The sequence below is a fragment of the Podarcis pityusensis genome (assembly GCF_964106645.2).
Source record: "Podarcis pityusensis genome assembly, chromosome: 3".
In the NCBI taxonomy this organism is placed as follows: domain Eukaryota; kingdom Metazoa; phylum Chordata; class Lepidosauria; order Squamata; family Lacertidae; genus Podarcis; species Podarcis pityusensis.
In genome coordinates this window covers 59,165,928-59,189,882 of record NC_138026.1, presented here as the reverse complement: position 1 = coordinate 59,189,882, position 23,955 = coordinate 59,165,928, and the positions used below count along the sequence as shown (strand labels likewise).

At 39.8% G+C, this 23,955-nt stretch overlaps 1 protein-coding gene across 1 annotated transcript in view; it reads left to right on the top strand.

The window, feature by feature from the left end:
• Positions 1–16,446, top strand: part of MOXD1 (monooxygenase DBH like 1) — a 40,809-nt gene extending 24,363 nt beyond the window's left edge. Inside the window, exons 5-12 of the mRNA XM_080999667.1 lie at positions 2,939–3,118; positions 5,005–5,107; positions 7,711–7,877; positions 9,059–9,250; positions 11,716–11,775; positions 12,855–12,997; positions 14,204–14,372; positions 16,175–16,446. Coding sequence (XP_080855793.1) covers positions 2,939–3,118; positions 5,005–5,107; positions 7,711–7,877; positions 9,059–9,250; positions 11,716–11,775; positions 12,855–12,997; positions 14,204–14,372; positions 16,175–16,330 — 1,170 coding nt within the window. The 3' untranslated portion in view covers positions 16,331–16,446. The remainder of the gene's footprint in view (positions 1–2,938; positions 3,119–5,004; positions 5,108–7,710; positions 7,878–9,058; positions 9,251–11,715; positions 11,776–12,854; positions 12,998–14,203; positions 14,373–16,174) is intronic.
• Positions 16,447–23,955: the final 7,509 nt, after the last annotated feature.

The following is a 23,955-nucleotide window of genomic DNA, read 5'->3' as shown; positions in this document are numbered from 1 at the left end:
GTAGCTAAGGAAAGTATGGCATTGCACCTGAGGATACTGGGGTGGAAAGGGAAGAATTTGTTTGGCTTCTATGAGAACAGGATGCTGGACTAGATAGGCCATTGGCCTGATCCAGCAAGCTCTTATTATGTTCTTACCCAGTGCCGGATTTACATATAAGCTAAACAAGCTACAGCTTTGGGCCCCACTCTCTTGGGGGCCCCCAAAAAAATTAAAGGGAAAAAAACCCCTGGATGTACATTTCCAAAATATAAGATAAAAAACAAATAAAATGAAACCTCCATACAGCAACAGTGGCAAATGGCTTTAGATACCTATTAGGTCCAGAAATTACCATATAGCATATATTTAACACAAAAAACCAGTTACAATTTGTTGTTGACAAAGGACAGCTGGACATATAAAGGGCCCCATTACCTTCAGTAGCTTAGGGCCTCATCAAACCTAAATCCGACCCTGTTCTTCCCTATCTTTAGCTCTGTCTAGCTCTTTCACTCCTCAATACAGACTGAGTTGCCCTGTCCTTGGAATAGGTACAAATGCCTCTCTTGTTATATTCAAGCCTTCCCTATAGACACATCCACAAGCGTGTACACTCAAACCACTTGTCATTGCCACATTTAATTGCTGCTGATATTTTTCTGGCCCAGGGCTCATTATGCCTCTTTCTTTCCATGGGAGAAGTGCAGTAACAGCAATTGGTCTTTGACACATTCTTATTCTGCAGCAGGTGTTGACATGTACTGGAAGTGCTCAAGTGCTCAACATGGCAATGGGTCTGTGTGCAAAGAGCATCAGTGAGATACTCTTGATACCACAGCTGTGGAGTAAGCATTGGGAGGAAGCTGTTCCCCAGCATACTAGCTCTGTGATAGCAATAGCCACGCAGATAACAGAAATGTAGAAGGGCTGCTTGCATCCTGTCTCCTCACCCACTTCAGTGCTGCTCTTGAGTGTACTTTGAATATATAAAGACAAAAGTGCTGTATCAGTCAGAATTGGATACTTCTCGTGGATGATAGCCCTGTAAAGCTCTTACAGTACATTTCATAAAACACAACATATAACCATCAGATATTTAAAAGGTTCTGTAGAAGAAAATGTATGCATGTCTCCGTACCCTAAGATAAAGGTCTCATTTTATTATGTCCTGAAATTCTCACCCTTGTCATCTTAAGCTTGAAAGGATTTTATTTTTTGGGTAACTGCCATATCTTTTAATGGGTAATGAAAAATATATTTACAATATATATTTGCATGCATTTTTACACAAGTCAGATAAATAAGGGGTTATTTCCAACCTCTTGTCCAGCTGTAAAGACAGTGATTTGTCACCTTATATAATTATTATCAAATTAATGTGCTGATGCTTCTCATGAATGTTCTCTCTCTCTCTCTCTCTCTCTCTGTGTGTGTGTGTGTGTGTGTGAGAGAGAGAGAGAGAGAGAGAGAGAGAGAGAGAGAGACAGAGACAGAGACAGAGACTACAAAGCCTCCTGCAAAATGTCTGGCAAAGGTAGAAGGGCGTTATACATAAACTGTTTACCTTTTGGAAGATTCTCTTTTTCAATAGAAAGGGAACTGAACAAAAGAATGCTTGTTTGAATTGATGTTTCGGAAACTGACAGTGAAAGGATTGCCAACTTTGGTGATGACCCATTGCTTTGAAGGAGAGGTTGTTGTTGTTGCTTTAAGTTCTGAGTAGAAGAACAGCAGGTGTCGGTGGCCTTTGGAGGTAGGTGGGTGTATCACACGTTTGGGCAAGTACTCCGTTATTTCAAGCAGAGATCAATAGAACATCCTCCTAGCCTTTTTGCTGGTTCCCGTCTTATTTTATTTGTATCAAAAGTAGGTGGATTTTGTCCTCATTGTTACGCTGTAGCATTCAGTTTAAAAAAACAGTCATTGGTTTTAGGGCAATGTGACTGCGGCTTTCATTTATGCTTCTACTCTTCCCTTTTCTGATAGCTCAGAAACTAGTTGTAGTGTGAGCACCTGCCCTTTTTACATGGGGGCATGTAAGATGGTGGAAACTACATCAATATGAGATACAACCCTGCATCTTTACTGTACTTACTTTGAAATGATCAGTGTGTGAAAACTAGTTGTAGTTTTATTTCGCTTCTGTGGTACCATGATAGCTCCTACAGGGCAGAATAAAGCAGCGAGGAGGCCTTACTCAAAGTCCTCCCCAGTTTAACTATGAATCAAGGTCCTGCTCTTGTTCACCACTATGTTGTTGCTGTTATGTTGTATTATAACATAATTATATTATTGAGAAGTATATGCTTTGCTGTGCCATATCACACTCCCCAGCCATCCATTTTACATGTATCCACAGACTCTCTTCATTTTTTGCAGGGGGTTGGACTAGATGATCCTCAGGGTCCCTTCCAACTCTACAATTCTATGATTCTATTATTCTTTTCCCATGCTTGCAGAATGGAAGCATGCATATCTAGGATGTCTTCAGGATTGGAGAAGAGAACATTCTGGTTAGATGGGTTGGCCTTAGCTAACAAACAGGGATGGAACCTGAAAAGTAATTCATGCAAACTGTGTAATCTACCATTGAGTTATGATCCCTCCCAATGTGTCAGGCACATTAATAATCTGCAAACCAAACACCAAGTCAGGGCACAAAACCACCCATGTGTTTTCCAGGGACATTTACATGTCTGCCATAATCCTTCCAGCTATAATCTGTACCATAGTATCTCATAGTAGCTCCACCAACATAAGTTCAGTGCATCCTTTTAATGAATAACACCATTAAAAGATGTGTAATTTTTCACAAAATGATTTAAACATTTTCATTATATCAGTAATATATAATTGTAATTGTAGCTATTTAGACTGGGGCCTGCTTCTTCAAATGCTGTTAACATTTGCTAAGATAAAACAGTATTAAATTCATTGACTTTTATTACATTAACAGGTTGAACCATTGATACAGAAGGGCCATGAAAATTTGGTTCATCACATTCTACTCTATCAATGTAGCAGCAGTCTGAATGATAGTGTACTGGACTATGGTCATGAGTGCTATCACCCAAACATGCCGGATTCATTCCTCACCTGTGAAACAGTCATTTTTGCCTGGGCCATTGGAGGAGAGGTAAGATATATGGTTTTTGTAACTTATTTTACTAATAGACACTATGGGAAGAATTCACCTAATGAACTCTGGCAGCAGAAGTCCATTGAAATCAGTAGGACTTAAATTAGCCATGATTGATATACATTCTCTAACTTGTTGCCTGTATTGAACATGATGAAATCTAAAGCCCAGCTGCCGGAGTCTTATTGAGCCAAAAATTGTTACATGGAACAAATTGAACTTGGTCTCAATATGGTTAAATACCATCAACATTAAATCTAGCTGTTGAGCACATTTCTGTATTCTGAGAATTTTTCCAAGGTAAACAAGAGACAACAATGAATAATTTTAAAATTATATGTCATTACTCAGAATAATATGATTCCTGTGGTATAAACCTGTATAAACTCAGCCTAGATTATGAAAAAAATGATCCAATATTGGGAAATTCCAGTTGGAAAATCTGAGGGTATAGGGCAGTATGCAAATTTTACTACTACTACTACTACTAATAATAATAATAATAACAGTTTGGGGTGGGATGAGATCAAGCAATTTAATCCAGATGAGGGAAGAACTATGGCCTGAGAAATCTGCTGATTTGGATGGAGAATTGCATCTGAGTGTAGATGGGGTTGTGCTTCCACAAAAGCGCAAGGTATGCACAGGTAACATCTGTGTGGGCCGAGGGGCATTTTGCCATCTTACGCTGGTTCAGCAGCTGCACCCCTATCTAGAGAAAGCTCACTTATTCTCAACAACAAATATTTTGGTTATGCTCAGGCTAGATTACTGTATTATGCTGTACATGAACTGTCCTTGAAGATAGTTCAGAAACTGCATATGGTGCAGAAGCTTATAGGCTTGGGGCAGCTAGCTGTTCAGATCATATCCAACTTATGTTTTGGTTACATTGGCTGCCTAGTCTTTTCTAGGCAGCTCAATTCAAGGTGCCTGAACATTTGGATCAGGCTCTGAGGTCCTCCTTTCTAGTCTACCAGTAAGTAGTTAGATTAGCAGAGAGCAAGGACAGGGCCTTCTCAATTGGAGCTCTCTCCTTAGTGGAATATATGTGACTTGATCATTGCTGGTGTTTTTATGAAAACTGAGAAGTGTTTTTACCATAGTCTGCATTTTTTAATTGATTAATGTGATGTGCTTGAAGAATTTTAGCTGTTGGTTTTTTAAAAAAAATTAAAATTACATTGTTCTTTAAAATGCATTGAAATCTTTGTATGCATTGAGAGGCAGGCTATAAATCTATGAATTTGGAATACAATACACTGATCCTAGGCTTGTTCCTATAGTGTATAATAGTGATATACGGTGGTACCTCAGGTTAAGTACTTAATTCGTTCTGGAGGTCCGTACTTAACCTGAAACTGTTCTTAACCTGAAGCACCACTTTAGCTAATGGGGCCTCCTGCTGCTGCCGTGCCACCAAAGCACAATTTCCGTTCTCATCCTGAAGCAAAGTTCTTAACCTGAAGCACTGTTTGTGGGTTAGCAGAGTCTGTAACCTGAAGCATATGTAACCCGAAGCGCATGTAACATGAGGTACCACTGTACCTTCATTACACTTTGTCCAACAACAGATAAGGAAAGGAGGTAAACAAGGTCCAAGTATCAGTGCCAGTTTTCCCCTTTGGTAGAATGATGGGAGCAAATGTATGTATAGTAAAGAAATACGAAATATACACAAAATGTACACAAAACCCCCAAATTATTGCATGTTTACATGCAGACATAGATAGATTTAGTAACAGCAATTTCTGGTAAGTGTCAGTCCTAAGGGATCTGCCATTTTCTCTAATTGACATATGAGGTTGAAATACATTCCAAACTAAATTATTAGAACTTTTGGTAGAACCTGGTTAATTGCGTTTGCATGTTTCAAATTCTAGGGCTTTACATATCCTCCTCATGTTGGCTTATCTATCGGGACAGCATCAGATCCTCAGTATGTGCTTATGGAAGTCCATTACGACAACCCATCATATATGGAGGGTATGTTTCTTAACTACTTTTTAACTTTCTAAATTAGTAAAATATGCCAAATGCATAGGCTTCCTAGCCTGCTCATCCCAGTAAATGAAACAGCTGACAGGGAATGAAATCCCACTTTTTCTTAAAGTGTCAGTGCTGATGATAATCTTCTTTGTGAACATCCTGGGCTTGCCCTAGCACTTGCTCATATTCATGTGGAGAATGTTTGAAATACTGTACATGGAAGCACAGGTTGACATATGCTTTAGTACAAAGTATATGCTGTACTTCCAAGTACAGTATTTATGTGAAATTGCAGCTCTTCTTTTTGGAGCTATTACGTATGGTCAATAGAGCTATTGTGGTCAATTCTGCAATACAGCGTAGTCAGGTATACATATATATCTGATTCACATGGTGCTTCATCTGTGCACAGATGTTGATAAGTTCAAGCCTGAAGGTATCTACACATAGGGCACTTGACGGTATTTAAACTAGCTAGTGTAACAATTTTTGCACTGCACAACTTAATCTGAATTTCCAAAGGATAAACTTTTTCACACAAAAATTGGGGAAACATGCACATCTTTTAGTTCTCAATCTCTTAAAGATGTGATGGGTGGTAATATTTTTGCATGGCATCAAAGTCATTTTGACTTTTTACAGATCAACGTTTGAATGAGATTTTGAAGCTGTACTGTTTTAGTTATCAACATATTGTGGGGGGGAAATAATACAATTGTTTATTTATTGCATCAGTCACCCAAACAAGGCAGCCTCTAGGTGACTTATAGCCAAATTTGGAAGCTTTTCAAGTTCCATCAATTTTTGTAAATGTTGATTTACAGAAATTCTGGCACATAGGCTGACTGCCTCTGACCATGTGCTGAGTAGTTTTCCTTTCCAAAACAAATGCTTCCTCACATGTCTGGGTGTGTTGTGCAACTAGGTTTTCCACACTTCCAACTTGACCCGCCTATCTAGGGTAACAAGGACCTTGCAGATACTATCTTGATACTACGAGGAGCTACTTGACTGAGGAGGCAGGGACTTGGGATTCACTCCTAGACTGGCTGTCTGGCTGACTCTCTTGCACAGTGGCTGTGAGAGATTAGCTCCACTCAAAACAGCTCGTAGCATGTTAAAAGACAAGAAGAATCCAAACAACAATTAGCCACTTAAAAACTTTAAAGTCTTAGATTTTAAAAGATTCATATTAATGTGAAAGGGCTGTCTGGACCAGTAAAGATAAGATATTTCATAAGAGAATCTGTGATAAGACATGCAGTGATGCTGATAGCCAACTACACTTTACTGTCTGTCCTGTCATATTACGAAAGTGGAAAAACACTGCAGAGATTTGTTGAAATCAGCTCACCATAGACAAAATGATTGCTTCTGTCTCCTAGCGTTGCTGATTTGTTAATTTTGTTATTCCTTTAAAATCACAATTGTATTGGACAGTCCCCCCCTTTTTTTATATAGATATAGTTAATCAAAGGCTGCTAATATTGAAAGAAGTGGGACCTGGGTTCCAGCCCTAACTTTTACTGAGTACAGCAAATTAAACAATAGCTTAACAGAAAACAAACCCCCTCACCTATGGTCCTGTGTATCAGGGAAAAGGTAAACTTCACTCATGATGGATCTACGTTTATTTAAGCATAATTATAAGATTCCCAAACTAGACTCAGATCAAAATGATGGCACAGGCAAACTTCTGTACGCTTAGAATTTAGGACCAGGATGCCTTAACTGGCACATTATTATCATTAAATTAAACATGTTCAGCCAAATAATTTCTTTTTAGGACCAGAACTGTTCTTACAATCCTTTTACATACCAATCAAGTCCTGATTCCTCCACTCAGGAAAGAAAATATTTGTTTTGGCAAGCTATCTTTTTTTTAAAAAAAAGTACGTTAGTGTTGCTATTTTTAAACAATTGGGATTCAAAAGGTTTTGTTGATCTGCCAGAAATCACCCCAAGATCCTGACTTACCTTTGTCCACCACTGTTATATGTGCTGTTATATATATGTTGTATATAAGAAGGAATAAATAAAATTTAAAAAACATCACAAAATGGAGAGAACATGGGACAGAAAAGAATTGCTCATGATCAGTCTTACCAAATACTATCAGATAAATATCCCTGACAGCACTCCAGATCATTACAGAAGGATCCATTCCTCCACCCCCTTGATGTATACTGCATCTTAAGTGCTTGTCAGTTCAGATGTGCTTCCTTGGTGCGGGTGGTGGAGAGAGACACTTAGATGATACCCCACAACAACGGAGTGATAACTATGTGTTTATTGTGCTAGAGTGGCTATTTGGAAAGGCCTTACAAGGAACACAGATGCGCACATTTTTTTTTGTACAGGTCAGAAAAGTACAGAAGTCAGCCTGCTCTAATTAGCCACTTTCTTGTGACAATACCTTATTTACAGCTTTCCCACTTTTTGTGACCCCCCTTGACCGGTCTTAAGCACAACTTCTCCCTTGTGTTACTTTCTTGCATAAACTTGACAAGTGGGTCCCAAAGCGACTTAAACCCCGCCCCCCCATAGGATACTTTATGTTGATTTATGGCTGCTTCTGACAATTGCTCTTTTGTTCTCAGGAATGATAGATAACTCTGGGCTGAGGCTGTTTTATACCCCAGATTTAAGGAGCTACGATGCTGGAGTTATTGAAGCAGGTCTCTGGGTCAGCCTCTTCCACAACATCCCACCGGGCATGCCAGAATTCACATCAGAGGGTCACTGCACTTTGGAATGCCTAGAGGAAGTATGTCTCCTGCCTTGCTCATTTCATTGTGATTCTTCGCATTATCTGAAAATAGCACATTTGAATTGCTTTCTTCTGAAGGAACTAGTGGATCTGATACAGTCATTACTATACAGACATTTGCAGTACAGTAGGTCCAGGATCAAAAGATGGTTTGTGTGCACCTGAGACAGAACTGCACGTGTAGCTCAGCCTTTTAACTTCATTTTTCTCTGCTGAAAAACCCTTTTCACTGTAATTAAAATTGACCTGTCTCTTCAACAGTTGTAATGAGGAAGCAAAAAGTCAAACACTCCTGAATCCAATTTAACTCCTGGGCACATATACCATTCCTTTGGATCCCTGACAGCAGCATGCAAGTTGTTAAATGAAATCAAATGAAAATAGAACAGGAAATAGTGAAAGAAATACTTGATCTTTATTTTTCTTTTCCTGCTGATCTTTACAGAATGTGCTTTAAAACTGACCTACAGTTAATAACTCTGACTTTCATTCTGTAGTGCTTTGTTACCAGTTTTCTGGCAGCTGGGCAAATATATTCTGTTCAAAATATTGACAGTGCTTTGCTGTTTTCTTGGGGAATGAACAATGCTGTTTAAAATACTGAATAATATTGTGTTTGGAAACTCATGGAGGGAGGGAATAGATTGGTCTGGAAGGGCTGTTAAGGAGATGGGATGTGAGAACTTACAAAACAGGAATAGTTGAGGTGATTAAAGACTGAGTTTGCTTAATTTTCTAGCTCCCAAAACTCCCCCTCCCCACCTTGCAAACGTCTGAGTGTTTTAAGGAAAGCAAAAGCAGCTTGAAAGTCTATTCTGCTGGTCAGCCATCATAGGACAGTGACTAAGTTGACAACTTGAATTACTGCTCTATAAATCTACACATGCTTCCATGGTTTTTGCTGTTAGGTTTTTTAAAGGATTCTTTCTGTTTCCCTTTTGTAAGCCTGTCTATGCCTTAAAACTATTATTTTGAAGAGGAATAAATTCTTATGTGTGCAGGAATTATTTTAACATTCTGTCTACAGTGTGTGTGTGTGTGTGTGTGTGTGTGTGTGTGGTGAGGGAGGGGATAATGGCTTTTGTAAGCATATTACAATGCAGTCTATATGCTCTTCTAATACTGAATGTCCTCTCACCCTCTGTGGTAATCTGATAAGTTTCACTGGTCCTTTTCAGGCCCTGGATGCTGAGAGGCCAAGTGGAATTAATGTGTTTGCAGTGCTCCTCCATGCACACCTTGCTGGTAGAGGTATAAGGATGCGTCATTTCCGCAAGGGTGACGAGCAAGAACTTCTGGCCTATGATGATGAGTTTGACTTCAACTTCCAGGAGTTTCAGTATCTGAAAGAAGAAAGGACCATCTTGCCAGTAGGAATCAATGCTTCTTTCATTTAATAATACTTTTGCCATTTTGCCATTTCTCCAAGCTGAACTGTCCCTCATTTTCCCCCCTCAACAGCATGGGCCAAAAGTTCATATTTGACATTGCAAAACACACATTTTGTTCCATGCAGGGATGGGGCAAGGGAAAGAGAAGCTTCCATTTGGAGTAGAAAAATGACAGATTAAGCGCCCCTCCTCCTCACTTCTCTCCCCAGTCATGGCCCCACCCCAAATCAGCATGTCTTGTTAAAGAAGGGTAATTAGGCTACAATTACATACATTTGCACGTCTTGTGCTGTGGCTTATCAGTAAAAGTTATTACTTCATATTCCAATGAACCTAATGTTTACTTGCATGAATCATTTTCGAGCTCTTTTTTTCCCCAATTCCTAATTCTCTGTTCACAGCCTTTCATTCTAAACTGATGTTCTGTTTAAGATAAGCTTTTCCTTTGGGCTGTTGCTGTTTTTGTTACTGATAAGAACTTTGGGTTGCCATAAGAGTTAAATATTAGTTGCAGAAACTTGAGACTGAAAGGCTCCTCACCATATAAATCTGTCAGCATTTGTCAGTTGCAGCCTGTCTGATAGACCTCAGGGCTCTGAGGATGGCTAGTCATGACAAATACTGTTATGCATTTGCAAACATGGAAAATTTGCTGCCTGTAGCAACTTTATTATTGTGGGGAGATCAAATATTACTTCAAATAGTCAACTTGCTTCTAAGCTCCCAAATAGACTACTAAATAACAAAAGAGATATCAAGAGAGAGAGAGATGCATGCAGTGGCATATAGATGACCCTAGTGTCATTGATTGAGATGTGTTGTCATTATTGTCCCCAATAATAACAGTATTAAGATTCATAAACATGACCACTGGGCATGTGCTGGCCACTTTATAATCCTCCAAAAGTTATCTGCCTGCTTTGGGCAGGTGTTTTGTTCTGCTACTACAGTATTAAGCTTTCCCCACACTATTGCAAATGAATATTTAGAAGTATCTGCAGTGACCTACAAAATGTTTAATCCTTTGTGTGGTGGTGACTGGACTGGCTGTACGCAAGTACATTCGAATGAGCTCTCAGCCACATATGCCTCACAGGCCCACTTAACATATGCATTTGATGTCCCAGTTTCTATCTTTCTCAGGCCATGGTGTGCTTCCACAGTAATGTATAAGAGGGGGCCTATCATTCATTGGATGCCACTGAGAACAGAATACATCCATATGAGAGGCGCACCTCATCCCTATCCCTAACCCAGTTGTGCCTCATTTGCCCCCAGTCAGATTGCAGGAACGTAGCAGACTTACTGGTTCCAAGGCGCAGCCTGCTGTGTTCCCAACACAATCCCTTGCATGTATATTTAGATATAACTTCCATTGAGTTTTTTGACTGTTACTCCCAAGAAAGTGTGCAGCTGAGCAGGCCAATCCTTTCCATGTTTACACAGAAGTAAGTTATGTTGGGTCCCATGGGACCAAAACCCAAGGAAGTATACCTGAAGCTCGCTTGCTGACACTGGGTCAGTCACTATCTCTCAGGATTATTGTGAAGACCTTGGTGTGGGTGTGCAGGGAAGAGTTGAACTTGGCTGTTCAGGAACGCTTTTCCAAAGATGCCACTTTGCTACATTGCTTGTAAGCAAGGTGCATGCAGTGACTTGCCCTTGATCAGAGAAAAAAATATTTTATTCTTACCTATGAATGTCCTTTCTGAAAATAGTATCACAGGTCTTGCTTTTCTGGCTGACTAAAGTGGCCCTGAACAATTAAATTTAGCAGGGCAGAGTATTTTGCCTTTTCTGTCTTCATTAGGGGCAACTACTTTCTAGAGTTTTACATGAACCTGCTGGTGAAGTTACAAACTAAAAGTGTTGCTTCCTCCTGGCCTAAATAATTCATTTCTGCCCATGATCCAGTGAGAGAGATTTGCCACTCCACTCTGCTTCTCATTGGCTGGGATGGCTCTATGGGTCTACTATCTTCCTAACCAAATCCCAAATATTCGTAGCAACAAAACCTTTCTTTCTATGGTCTTTGCTGCTTCTGTTTTGGTAATGAAGAAAAGAAACTATGCTATAAGAGAGAATGCTGTAATTCGGCAGTGAAATGCATTGCTGCTATTTGACCACAAATCCAGAAAAAGGTGTGATTTTTGTGATTGTGTTGCTTGTAGATTTTGGTTCTAAGAAACAGTGAAAACTGGAATCTGTGTTACAATGTATTTTACAGTTCCTTTTAACAAATTAATTGTTACATACACTTTTACTGATAAATATAAATGCCACGTGGCACAAAGTAAAATTTCAGCCTACCCTCTACATTTTCAAAAAACAAAATATTAAAACTCAAATTCTCAAAACTGTTAAGATATTTTAAAACAGTCACCAAAAAAATGTCTTAAACATTATCATTTGTAACAGTGTTTGCCTTAAATGTTGTGTTTCAGGGAGATAATCTGGTCACCGAATGTCATTACAGTACCCTAAATCGATCACATATGACTTGGGTAAGAAACTTTATGACATGGCAGAATGAAAATGTCTTCAGATAAAAATGTTGCAGGAAGTGTTGTTTTGAGGCATTTAGGTACTCTTGGCAGATAGCTGCAAGGCTGCTAGAGCTTTGCTGTAGATGATCTATTAAACTTATAAAGCAGATTTACTTCTGATGCCAGAGAAATTGCATCTGGCCCTCTTTGCTGCCTATAATTTTAGTGTACCATAATAGACCCAATCTAATATTCAAGAACGATGCTTTATATATTACAATGACCTCATTGCCATTGGTGATTCTTTACATATTTTGGACATAAGACTCACCTGCGTGGGTCATTTTTAATGGCAGTTACACAGCAAATAAGATATTAACCTCCCTTTAGCATACTTTTTGGTTAGCTTGTATGTACCATATTAAGGCTCTGTTATTTACTTGTGGGTTTGGGGCCACAAAATCCAACTTTTACTTTGACGGTACAGAGAACAAGGTTATTTGGGCAGTGGGCTTTGCCACTGCCCTGTGTCCTATATCCTTAACTGCTACTCCTTTTTCTTGCCATCCTTTTAGTGTTTTACGTACATAGTGGCAGCAGCAGCAACCATGATGGATATACAGAGGTAACACCAGAGGGCAGTAGTAGTCAGGTTTGGGAACAAGCAGAGAAGCTTAGATTCTAGGACTGAATTGTCTGTCAACACTACCTTTCTGAAATTTGCACGCACAGTCCTAGTTCAGAAAAAAACGACACAGCAGGAAGGCTTCTAGAAGAAAGATTTTCTTTATTTTTTTAAACCTTTTGCAGTTGTCTGGCAGCACCTGTTATGAATAATCCATCTACTGTTTTACTTCAGCTGCAGTAAGAAAAGAATAAAAGTTTTGCAGTCAGCAAGCAAATTAACAATGGCTTGGATGCCATTCATACAGTTTATAGCTTTATTTGTTGCTCTTGCTTTGGACATGATCTGCATTTTCTTATGATTATTGATAATGTTTAGGAAACATTCTTCATAAAGCCTCAACAAAGGTATCAAGTGATCTGAAAAAAATCCTGGAAAAAAGTGTGTATTGTTGATTTGTTCACATTTTTAGGGTGGTCTTAGCACCAGAAATGAAATGTGCCTATCCTACCTTCTGTATTATCCAAGAATAAATCTTACCCGATGTGCAAGTATCCCAGACATAATGGAACAACTTCAGTTTATTGGAGTTAAAGAAATATACAGACCAGTGAGGTAAGCAAGGTGGTTTCATAGGCTGAGGTGGTGCAAAACTATATATCGCATTTGATATATCACTCATTGGAGAGAAGGCAGTCCTTAAGATATGCAATACTTAACATAATCAATGTATTAAAATTTGGAGGTGTGGGCAAGATGCACCATGCTTCACATGCTCTAGAGCAGTGGTTTTCAACCAGTATGCCATGGCACCTTGAGGTGCCTTGAAGGATAGCCAGGGGTGCCGTGAGCAACAGTGGCCTCTGTCCCTCTTTCCTTCGCTCCCTCTTCTGATGTTCTCTCATGTCTCTGCCTCCCAAAGGCTTGTGCAGCTGTTTGTTGCATCAGCCCTGGTGCCTCTGAGGCTAGCCAGAGATGCTGGTTGTCAGGAGCTGAGGCGGCCTCAGAGTAAGCGTGCAAGCAGGCAAGGGAGCCCAGCCAGCTAGACCACCAGCTGTTGGGAATGGACAGGCAAGTGGGAGGCCGGGCAGACAGGTGGTGCACTAGCTTTTCTTGTGCTTGCTGTGTGCAAGGACCGCCTGGGAGCTGAGTGCCCAGTGCTAAAAGGTAGCCTTTTCACCATGCAGGCCCAGCAGCGCCTGCTGCCTCCCAAGGTTAGGTGGTAGCCTCACATTCACCTTTGGCCAGTCTCCATTGGGCCACCAAGGCTCGGGACATCCTCTTCCCAGGCCCCTGTGGGGCAGGGGGACAGCTCAGAGACCAGGAGTGGCAACAGCGACTGCCCAGAGGACTCCCAAGTAGAGGGGAGAGGAGAGAAAGTTGAAGGAACATTCTACAAGGGAGGGTGTTCAAAAAAGAGTGAGAGGCTGCTAGTTCTGTAGGTAAGGGGTGATATAACCGGGCTCCTGAGCCCCACAGGGGTGATGCAGAAAGAATGTAGTTGGTCAAGGGAGCCATGGACTCAAAAAGGTTGAAAACCTCTGATCTATAGGGTTCCCTCTTCCATAGGTTGGACAGGGACTCATGTGCAGGCTTCCTGGTTAAGGGATGCATTTCCTGCATAAAAGTTGGCTCATTGGAACTTTTCATTATAAATATTGACAAGAATGGATGCATTAGTCATTCTGTTGTTGCTGGTATTAATACAGTAATACCACAGCAGATAAAAATATATTTTTCTTTCAGAGAGGCAGCATTCTAAATATTTGATACTATTATTGTAGTAATGGTGGGTTTTGTTTCATTTTGCTTTTAATTCAGGACTTGGCCATTCATTATCAAGAGTCCAAAACAATACAAAAACCTGTCTTTCATGGATGCAATGAACAAGTTTAAATGGTCCAAAGAACAGGGCCTTTCCTACAATGACTTTGTTCTTAGGTTACCAGTGAATGTAAGATGTACCAAGACTGACAATGCAGAGTGGACAGTAAGTGCAATCCTTAAAAAAACAAACCAAAAACTGCTTGAACTACTGGTAATCTGTATATTTTATTAATCTGTCGTGGTTGTAAGTTGGAAAGGGTGATTGGATTGCATCAGATATTTTAATTATTATTTATTTCATTTATGAATCATTTATTATGAGGAATGCCAAAGTGATTTACAATAAAATGGCATATATATATATATATATATATATATAACAGTTCTCTATATCAGGGATGTCCAACTTCCAAGAGACGGCGATCTACTCACACGATTAAAACCTGGCAGTGATCTACCCCTTTTCCTTGGGGTTCAGGTCAAAGTTCTTGAGATTTTTTTAGGGAAAATCCTCCCATTTGGGGGGGGGGGTTCAGGTCAAATTTGTTGAACTTTTTTTAGAGAAGATCCTCCCTTTTTTTAGGGGTTCAGGTCAATGTTGTTGAGCCTTTTTTAAGGGAGGTAATATTTGTTAATTTAGGGGCTTAGGTCAAATAGCTAAAAAAAAGGTGCTCACCAAGAGTTTGCTACTGAGACACTCAGCCTCGCAGTGAAAACTTCTCGCAAAGGTCTTCTGCTTCAGCGAGGGGGCAGGGACGGATGAAGGAGCCAGCAGTCTGCTGCTATCTATCAAAACATCCCAGGGATTGACCAGTCTATCCCGAACAACCTGTTGGACATCCCTGCTCTATATAAAATCTATTCATGCCCAGAACAGATACCAACCAGGATAAAGGCACCTGTCTGATATGCAGTGGGAGGGAGTTCCAAAGGGCAGATGCCACCATGCTAAATCACACCACAAATCATCATGAAGGAGGGGTTGTAACTCAGTAGTCAAAATGCATCCTTTAACAATGTAAGAATTGACTTGCCTGATCAAACCATCTAGTTCAGTTTTCTGTGGAACATATTGGACAATCATATCTGAGATTAATAAGGCAATATATGAATGAGCCATTTGAGTTTGCACCCAGCTCCATCACTCCTCTCTTTGCATGAGTGAGTGAACAAACCAGGAAGTCTTCCATTAACTATTCTTTCCCATTTCCTTCCAACTGGTTAATGGCATTAGAACAAGCCAGGATAGGAAGCTGTGGTTGAAGTCTGATTAATATCCTGATTTGTTTGAAAGCCGTTTACTATCATTTCCCAGTTCAGACAAAACAGGAAAGTATCATTAATGAAAGGCTTGCTTGCTTTCCTGTCAGATGGTGTGAAGACTGAAGCAAAAGGTGCTTTAAAAGGGCTCACTTATATCTTGGCTGAATATACTGATTCGGTGTATGAATGGTCTTGGGGATTTGCAAAGTACTTTAGTAACCACAAATTCTATAAAGGAGGGATAATGCAAAGTCTTATCAAGACACCTAATACTCTCAGCAGCTAGAAGGTAGCAAGAATTTAGATAATAGATATTAAGGGCATTAAGAAAGTAACTAGCTGTTGATTACGGCCATCGGGTTTAGTTGGGATGAATAAATCTGTGTAAATAAGTGTAAATGCTTAATAATAATAAAAAATTGCCAGAGTATTCTCTGTTGTTGGTACTGGTGCTTACTTAGATCAGGATTTCCCAAACTTGGCCCTCCAGCTGTTTTTGGACTACAATGCCCATCATCCCTAGCAGGACCAGTGGTTAGGGATGATGGGAACTGTACTCCAAAAACAGCTGAAGTTTGGATCTGCACCCTGACTTAAACTATAATACATAAATAATATAGATAAGGCACAGATGTCAGCTAAATTCTTTATAGAGCCCAGTAGTATATGCAGCTTATAATTTTATTTCATTTTAAATTTCAGATACAAGGAATGATAACTTCACCACCTCAAATAGAAAGACCATACAGGACAGAACCAATTGTCTGTAGTTCAACTTCCTGCTTAAACTGCAATCTGTTTTTAACTCTATTGATTGTTCTGTACACTGCTGCAAGAAAGAGTGGGCCTTTTGTATAATAACTCTGATTGTACTCACTTTCATTTTTTTGTGCCATGCAAGTCCTGAAATGTTTGCACTGTTGCTCTTGTAGATTTATTTTTTTACATATTAATAAACTAAATTCATTTCAAAATAGTGTTCACCTCATTTGAAAGGGGGGGGGGATATTTCTTTTTTGCAATCTAAATTGATTGGTATTGTTTCATTTTATTCATCCTGGCACATCACACCATGAGAAAAGCTGCTCTGTATTTGGATACCATTGTAATAAACTAAACTTTATCTATGTAACCTTAATAATCATGAAGTTTGTTGAATTATTTCACCTCTACTCTTGATAAATGTAAGTTAAAAAGGTGATTGGCTGTAGAGCTGGATCTTGCCAGTGCCATATTAGTTCTGCAAACTTTTTTACTCCTTCAACAAAAGCCATAAAAGTGTTGTAAATCACAAACATGAATGAAGCAGAATCACAGAAGTCTGTTTCTGTGATACTGGCTGGTTATTATCCATAGAAGAGGTCCTGTGTCTGTGTGTGCGGAAAAACCTTCACTCAGATTAGCAATTTACCCTGATATTCTGGTCTGCCATTCAAGTGTACGGTCATAATGTGTGACTTTATGCATTAAAAATTGCCAGCTTACTTGACATGATAAATACTATTTGCTTCATTTGGCCATAAATGGAAATGCTATTTTAGACAACTTTTATAAATGTTTACGTGGAAGGAATCCCATTGATCTGAGGTAAATGTACTTCCCAGTAAACATGCTTAGCAGATTGCAGCCATTCAAACAAATGTTCTCACTTCACTTTTCCAATGGTTTTGGAGAAATTTACAGTTTAGATACCTTACCTTTGATTTCCTGTTTACTTTTCACTGCTAGCCATATGAGAAAAAGCTTCTACGCTTTCTGAACAGCTATGCAAATGGTTACAAAGTAGGTACAAGTAGGTGTGTTTTACCAAATATGGCCTTTCATTGCTTGGTAAATGTGTGTTTATGGCAGAAGGCCTTTGTTGACTTGGTTTGGAATAAATATAACAAAGCCCTATTCCTTTTTCATGAGCAGTCAACCTAACAGAATATGAACAAATGCAACTTTGTTGTTACCAACCATTCTGTTTTGGTTCTGAGATAATGGAAAGCCATTCAGGCAAAAGGCATTTAGAAGATAAAACTCCTCACGTTGATAGCAAGCAGCACTGGATCGTTTATGCTTTGACGGCATCAGGCTTTTTTAAGATCACACCTGGCAAAGAAATAGAAGTCTGATTCAGCAATATATGCAAACATGCGCAAAAGGACATTTCTAACAAAACAAAATGGAAGCAAATGTGTAAATACTAAATTCCCAGCAATGGAAGGAAAGAGCTGGAAATCAGGATACAGACTGCCAAAAATCGAAACCCAGGTGGAAACGGAATATGTTGGACCTAAATGCAACAGTGAGAACAAAAAGGTAAGAACTCGTCGCCTGACATCCTTTGACCTTGCACACTTGTACAAAAACAGGCAGTAAAGTATAACGTCTGTCAATTGCTTGTTCAGTTGTCTATTGGCTTGTACAGTTTTGGCTCCTGCCAACCTAGCAGTTCGAAAGCAGGTCAAAGTGCAAGTAGATAAATAGGTACCGCTCCGGCGGGAAGGTAAATGGCGTTTCCGTGCGCTGCTCTGGTTTGTCAGAAGCGGCTTAGTCATGCTGGCCACATGACCCGGAAGCTGTACGCCGGCTCCCTCGGCCAATAAAGCGAGATGAGCACCGCAACCCCAGTCGGCCACGACTGGACCTAATGGTCAGGGGTCCCTTTACCTTTACCCTACAGTTTTGGCATACTAAATCTACATCCCTTTACAATAGCTGTGAGTAATAAACATTGGTAAGTACAGTTCAGAAACAGTGCCTATGGGAAAGGAGCATAATGGAACATGTTTGTGTATGATTATCATAGATGGACTTTTGTTTCTCCACACACACACCGGCACTGAACTCTCCTATAGAAACAGCACAGAGGATGAGGCACTAGAGACCTCACCTGAATGTTAATGTCACACCCATATTGGAGTAACTGTTAGGCCACGGTAGCAGCCCCAGAGCAGTGCACAGCAGAGGAGAGAGAGGAGATCCTTCCATCAGACAAACAGAAATGCTTTCAGTGACAGAGCAATCTTATTACGGTTATGTTGAATTCCTCCCAGAGCTCTGTCCCACTTAATTCAAGCACAGATTTGAAGCAGATAAGAGTTGTGTACAGTCATACCTTGGTTTTTGAACAGCTTAGTTCTCAAACGTTTCAGCTCCTGAACGCTGCAAACCCAGAAGTGACTGCTCTGGTTATTTTGGGAAGCTGAACATCTGACAGGGCTTCCAATTGGCTGCAGAAGTTTCCAAACATTTTGGAAGTCGAACGGACTTCCGGAACGGATTCCGTTCGACTTCCAAGGTACGACTGCGTTTTACAGTTAACTTTAGTGTGCACTTTCATTCCTCACTTTTCTCAATCCAGAAAACAAAACTGGCACAAGGGTTTCGATCAGAGGAAATATTAATGCAAAAGAAATGCAAAGATGTAATCTTGCATCATGGGACGGGGAATGCCACCTTCAATTTCCTTAAAACTTGTTTATCCCTGGCCCATGCTGGGTCAGCTAGTATGATACCACAGAAACAAACAAATCGGTCCTTGGAGAGAGGCTGAGATATCTGATGAATACAGTCATGATATGGGGCTGATGTTGTCTGCTTTTTTAGAGCCTTTCAGCATGTCCTTAAATCTTGTCAGAATCTCAGCAGATGTGAACTTAAAATAATTCATTCTTTTCTTTCTTTAGGTTCATGGTTGCTTTTCCTACTTGTGGGGAGATATTTCAAGGTATGGCTGTGATGTGATAATACAACATTAGATGCTTGTTGGGATGAAAAAAAGGGGCTTCCTTTTCATCATGTTTATATACTAGAACTCCTTACCTGGGAGGTTTTTTTTTAATCCCCAGTCTCCTTGCTGATTGGCCAAGATATTTATATTCTGACAGGCATTTGACCTGCAATGTTAACTTGTTAATGTACAAGTTTCCAAAAGATACATAAAAAGAAATATTGGTCCTTCAGTCCATAATAAAAATAAAATAAAATGTCCTTTTCCATTATTATTTGCAATTTCAGCTAAATTTTATAATGTTCCCAACAGTAAATGGATTGATATCCTGTATTTAGTTACTGGTGTAATAAATAAACAAGACTCCACTTCTCAATAAATGGATTGTGATGCTTTTTCCTCTCACATTCTAACCACATTTAACAACTTACATATCTGAACTATGTCCCCTGGTTTCAATAACCAATCGTCCAATGTAGGAGGGTTAGGCTTTTTCCAGTTGGGACTGATTACCATCCACACACTTCTCTGTAAGTGAATAACCATCTCTCTGGCTTCTATGTGAACCATATAATAAACATAATGAAACTGGGTAACCAAAGGATTCCTAGGAAAAGCATATTCTGTGAATTATTCAATTTCATGAATTGCCATAAGCCAAAAGGACCATATATTCTTGACAGGACTAGACCAAATGATTTACATCTCCAACTGTGTTTGTTAGAGCCATTATAAATACTGTATGATTATCCCTTTGAGGAGTTAAGCACCAATGAAAAAGCAGCTTGTACACGTTTTCTTTCAGACTTATACTTACCAGGTTTGGCACATATTTCCACAAATCATTACAGTTATTCATTTGAAATTTCAAAGCTCAGGCCTTTCACCCATCTTGTAATGTTACATATAATGAAGAAGAAAAGACTCTTCAAGATCATTTTGTCCAAGTTTAGTTGAATTTAAGCCTTTGACAATAACCCTTGAGATTAATTTCCTCTTTGTATTACTCCGCACTGCTTACATTTTGTCAGGATTCAAAAGCTTTATCAGATTCCTGTCTGTATTTATTTATGCTATACATAATCCTGAGGGCAGTGTTAACATTGGCAAGAATTAGGTCAAATGCCATTTGTGCTTTTAAATTGGAATTTCTTAACATTTGTGTTCTAAAGCTACTTCTCATGAGCCTGACACTGCAGTGATGGTGGGATTTTGATTGTGTGATTATATTCAGTAGCAGAGCACATGATAGGAAAGCAATCACTTTAGATATTTTTAATATTCCCCCACCCTTAAAAATGGATGTAACGGTTCAACTGGCTGGTGGTGTAACGTCAGATACAAAATCAAGTCACAAATACAAGAGTCCAAATAATATGAGTATAGCTATTCTTCTGGACCAGCAAGTTACTTTTGGCTGAGTCGCCAGGGACAGAATCGGGGAAGGAGGAAGCATACAGGTGCCACCTGCTCTGAAAGTTTGTTTAGCAACCAGGCATTTTCAGGGAAGTAATGCCGGATAGTCTTTCTTTCTGTTGGTTTTACAGATTGAATGCAGTTTCATCATTTTAGATTTGTATTTTGTATTTTCTTTGTATTTCTCTTATGTGCATGTTAGCATGAGGAACAGAATCACATCCTTTGGCCCCCCCTCTGTTTAAATTTGCAGCGATGTCTGAAAGTGCATGGATATAACTGATGTTGCTAGTTTAGTTGAAAGTAGCTCTGTACCACTTTCTTTTGCTGCAACTGTTAAAATAAACACAGTTCACAGACAGCTAACTCAGAAGCAGCTTTGTCATAATCGAGATGTGTATTCAATCCGTTGCTATTTAACTTGCTATTATGTTGTTCTATTATTTCCCAGTGGTTATTATAGTAACCAGCCATTACAGCCACCAGATCTACAGATATAGAAACATTTATTGACTCATGAAAATGATCAGTTTTGCTTTCAACAGTGTTTCTTTTGGCTGCATTTATGCTCCCCTTCCCCCTGTTTCTAATGTCACTAGGCTTTGAATAATCTCTTGCTAAGGGAATCTTGTGATTCCACATTGTTTCCATATATAAATTACTCCAGTTCCAGGAAGAAAATTTCAGTATACCAAGACTGTAGAAAATCTCCACCGGTCATTCAGGATTTGGTATGGGGGGCGGCATTCTAAGGTGTTTTTTGAGAGCAGTATGACACCAGGGAGCAGGTAGCGCTATGGTCTAAACAACTGAGCCTCTTGGGCTGGCCAATCGGAAGGTTGGCAGTTCGAATCCCCACGACAGAGTGAGCTCCCGTTGCTCTGTCCCAGCTCCTGCCAACCTAGCAATTCGAAAGCATACCAGTGCAAGTAGATAAATAGGTACTGCTGTGGCGGGAAGATAAATGGGGTTTCCATGCGCTCTGGCTTCTGTTGTGCCAGAAGCAGTTTAGTCATGCTGGCCACATGACTTGGAAAGCTTTCTGTGGGCAAATGCCCTGTCCCTTGGCCTGAAGCAAGATGAGCACCGTACCCCATAGTCGCCTTTGACTACTGGACTTAACTGTCCGGAGGTCCTTTACCTTTTACCTTACCTTATGACACCAGGAATCTATTTCATGGGTGATGTTCTTCTTGGCAGGGATGGGAAAACAAGACCTGTTGTGTGACCCCCCCCCACCTCATTTTATGGAGCTGCTAATACCACTGAGCCTCCCAGCTGAACTACATCTTACAATACAGCTGTGTGTAGCATTAGCTTGGCAGTTATTTTTCTTGTTTCAAAGCACTCGTGGTAAAGGGGAAGCAGTAGGAGAGGGGTGCTTAATCCTCCACGTGCTGTTTTCTATGGAAAGAGAGAGAGAGAGAGAGAGAGAGAGAGAGAGAGAGAGAGAACACTCTTACTGTATCCAGGGTTTCTGGCCTGTCTTTACCTTAGAGATATAGGGCTGAAATTCAGGGAACAGGTTGGGAAAAGGGATTCAGAGGCAAAGGGGCCAAACATCTACATCACTTTTCCACACTGCAGAGCTGGCAATAGAGGTTGGTATCACTGCGCATTTCCTAAAGCCCACCTCAGCAGGGATCTCCATGGCTGACCACCAGAGCCCCTTGGAGCTTAGCATTGCTTCTTGCTCACTCTGACTGGCCCCAGAAGGACAGCACCAAGAGGCAACAAACATATGAAGAGGTCTTCAGATCACAATTGCATAACAGGGCAACTTGTGGTGTCCCAGTGATGCAGCCCTTCTGGTCCTCTGGTTTATTCACTTATTTGGCAACTGCAATTAGTGTGGTATCATTAAGAGGCCTCTCAACACTTAATACTCTTAAACAAAACAAAACAAAACAAAACTTTTCAGGGAGTATAACTGTTGTGAAGCATGAGAACTGCACTATTGCAGGATATTATTTAAAACTCTTCAAAAACCACTTTTCCAGCTGCAGTGTACATTAATGCTCCCCCTGCCCTTTTTCTCGTGAATACAAGCCCTCCATCTTACATATACATGCCTCATTTATTTTGGTCAATTTGCCAGTTTGCCATTTGACCTTGATGGATGTCTGTAGCAGCAGCTCTCACAGACTTAAAGTGCTACGGAGCATCGGGTGAGCGAGCAGAACAAGCAGCCTTTGTCTGAAACAGCACACTTATTTCTGTCACAAACAGTCTGCCGGAGATATTTTTGTGAAGCAGCGTGACATAATCTGTCTCTGCTGCACTTAGGCTGTCGAAACCAGAACTACCATTGTGGCTGCCTCTGAATGGAAAGGCAAATCTGTTAATTGGCTTAGTGGGTTGAAAAAAGAGAAACAATCCCTCACATCTCTAAGTTCCATTTCCTGATAGTGATCATTTGGTGGTTCTGGAGACATTGGAGCTATCAATAAAGTGTTGCAAGGAATTCTTCCTGAGGGGTTAGTGGGAAGAAGTGAAATGGTTCTGAAGAAAAGTTTTTTCTTCAGAAACAGGAAATAGCTTAGTCTGTGAAAATTATGTAATTTGTGTGAGTGTTTATGGAAAACGAGGTCTGCTGACAAGCTACAAATGTCACAATGGTATGCCATATTTCTGTATGGTACAGTATTGAATTCCAGAAAAGGGAAGGTTTATGATACAGCTTGTTTCTGACAATGTGACATCTGTGCAGAGCTGAGAAGAATGACAGTGGTGTCCTGTGTGTGGAATTTTTTGATACAATCCGCTAACTGATGAAGCATGTAACTGAATAGTCTACTAGAAATAAGAATTGATACACACATGGTAGATAGATGATAGATGATGATGATAGATAGATAGATGATAGATAGATAGATAGATAGATAGATAGATAGATGATAGATAGATAGATGATAGATAGATAGATAGATAGATAGATAGATAGATAGATGATAGATAGATAGATAGATAGATAGATGATAGATTCAATCTATCTATCAGTGGTTTTACTAGTCTACTAGTCTACTAGTTTACTAGTCTACTAGAAATAAGAATTGATACACACATGGTAGATAGATGATAGATGATGATGATGATAGATAGATAGATAGATGATAGATAGATGATAGATAGATAGATAGATAGATAGATAGATAGATAGATGATAGATAGATAGATAGATAGATAGATAGATAGATGATAGATTCAATCTATCTATCAGTGGTTTTAAACCAGTGTGTCGTGGCACCCTGGGGTGCCTTGAATGATGGACCAGGGTACTGAGAGCAACACTGGCCTCTGTCCCTCTTTCCTTCCCTCTCTCCTCTGATGCCTTCTCATGTCTCTCCCT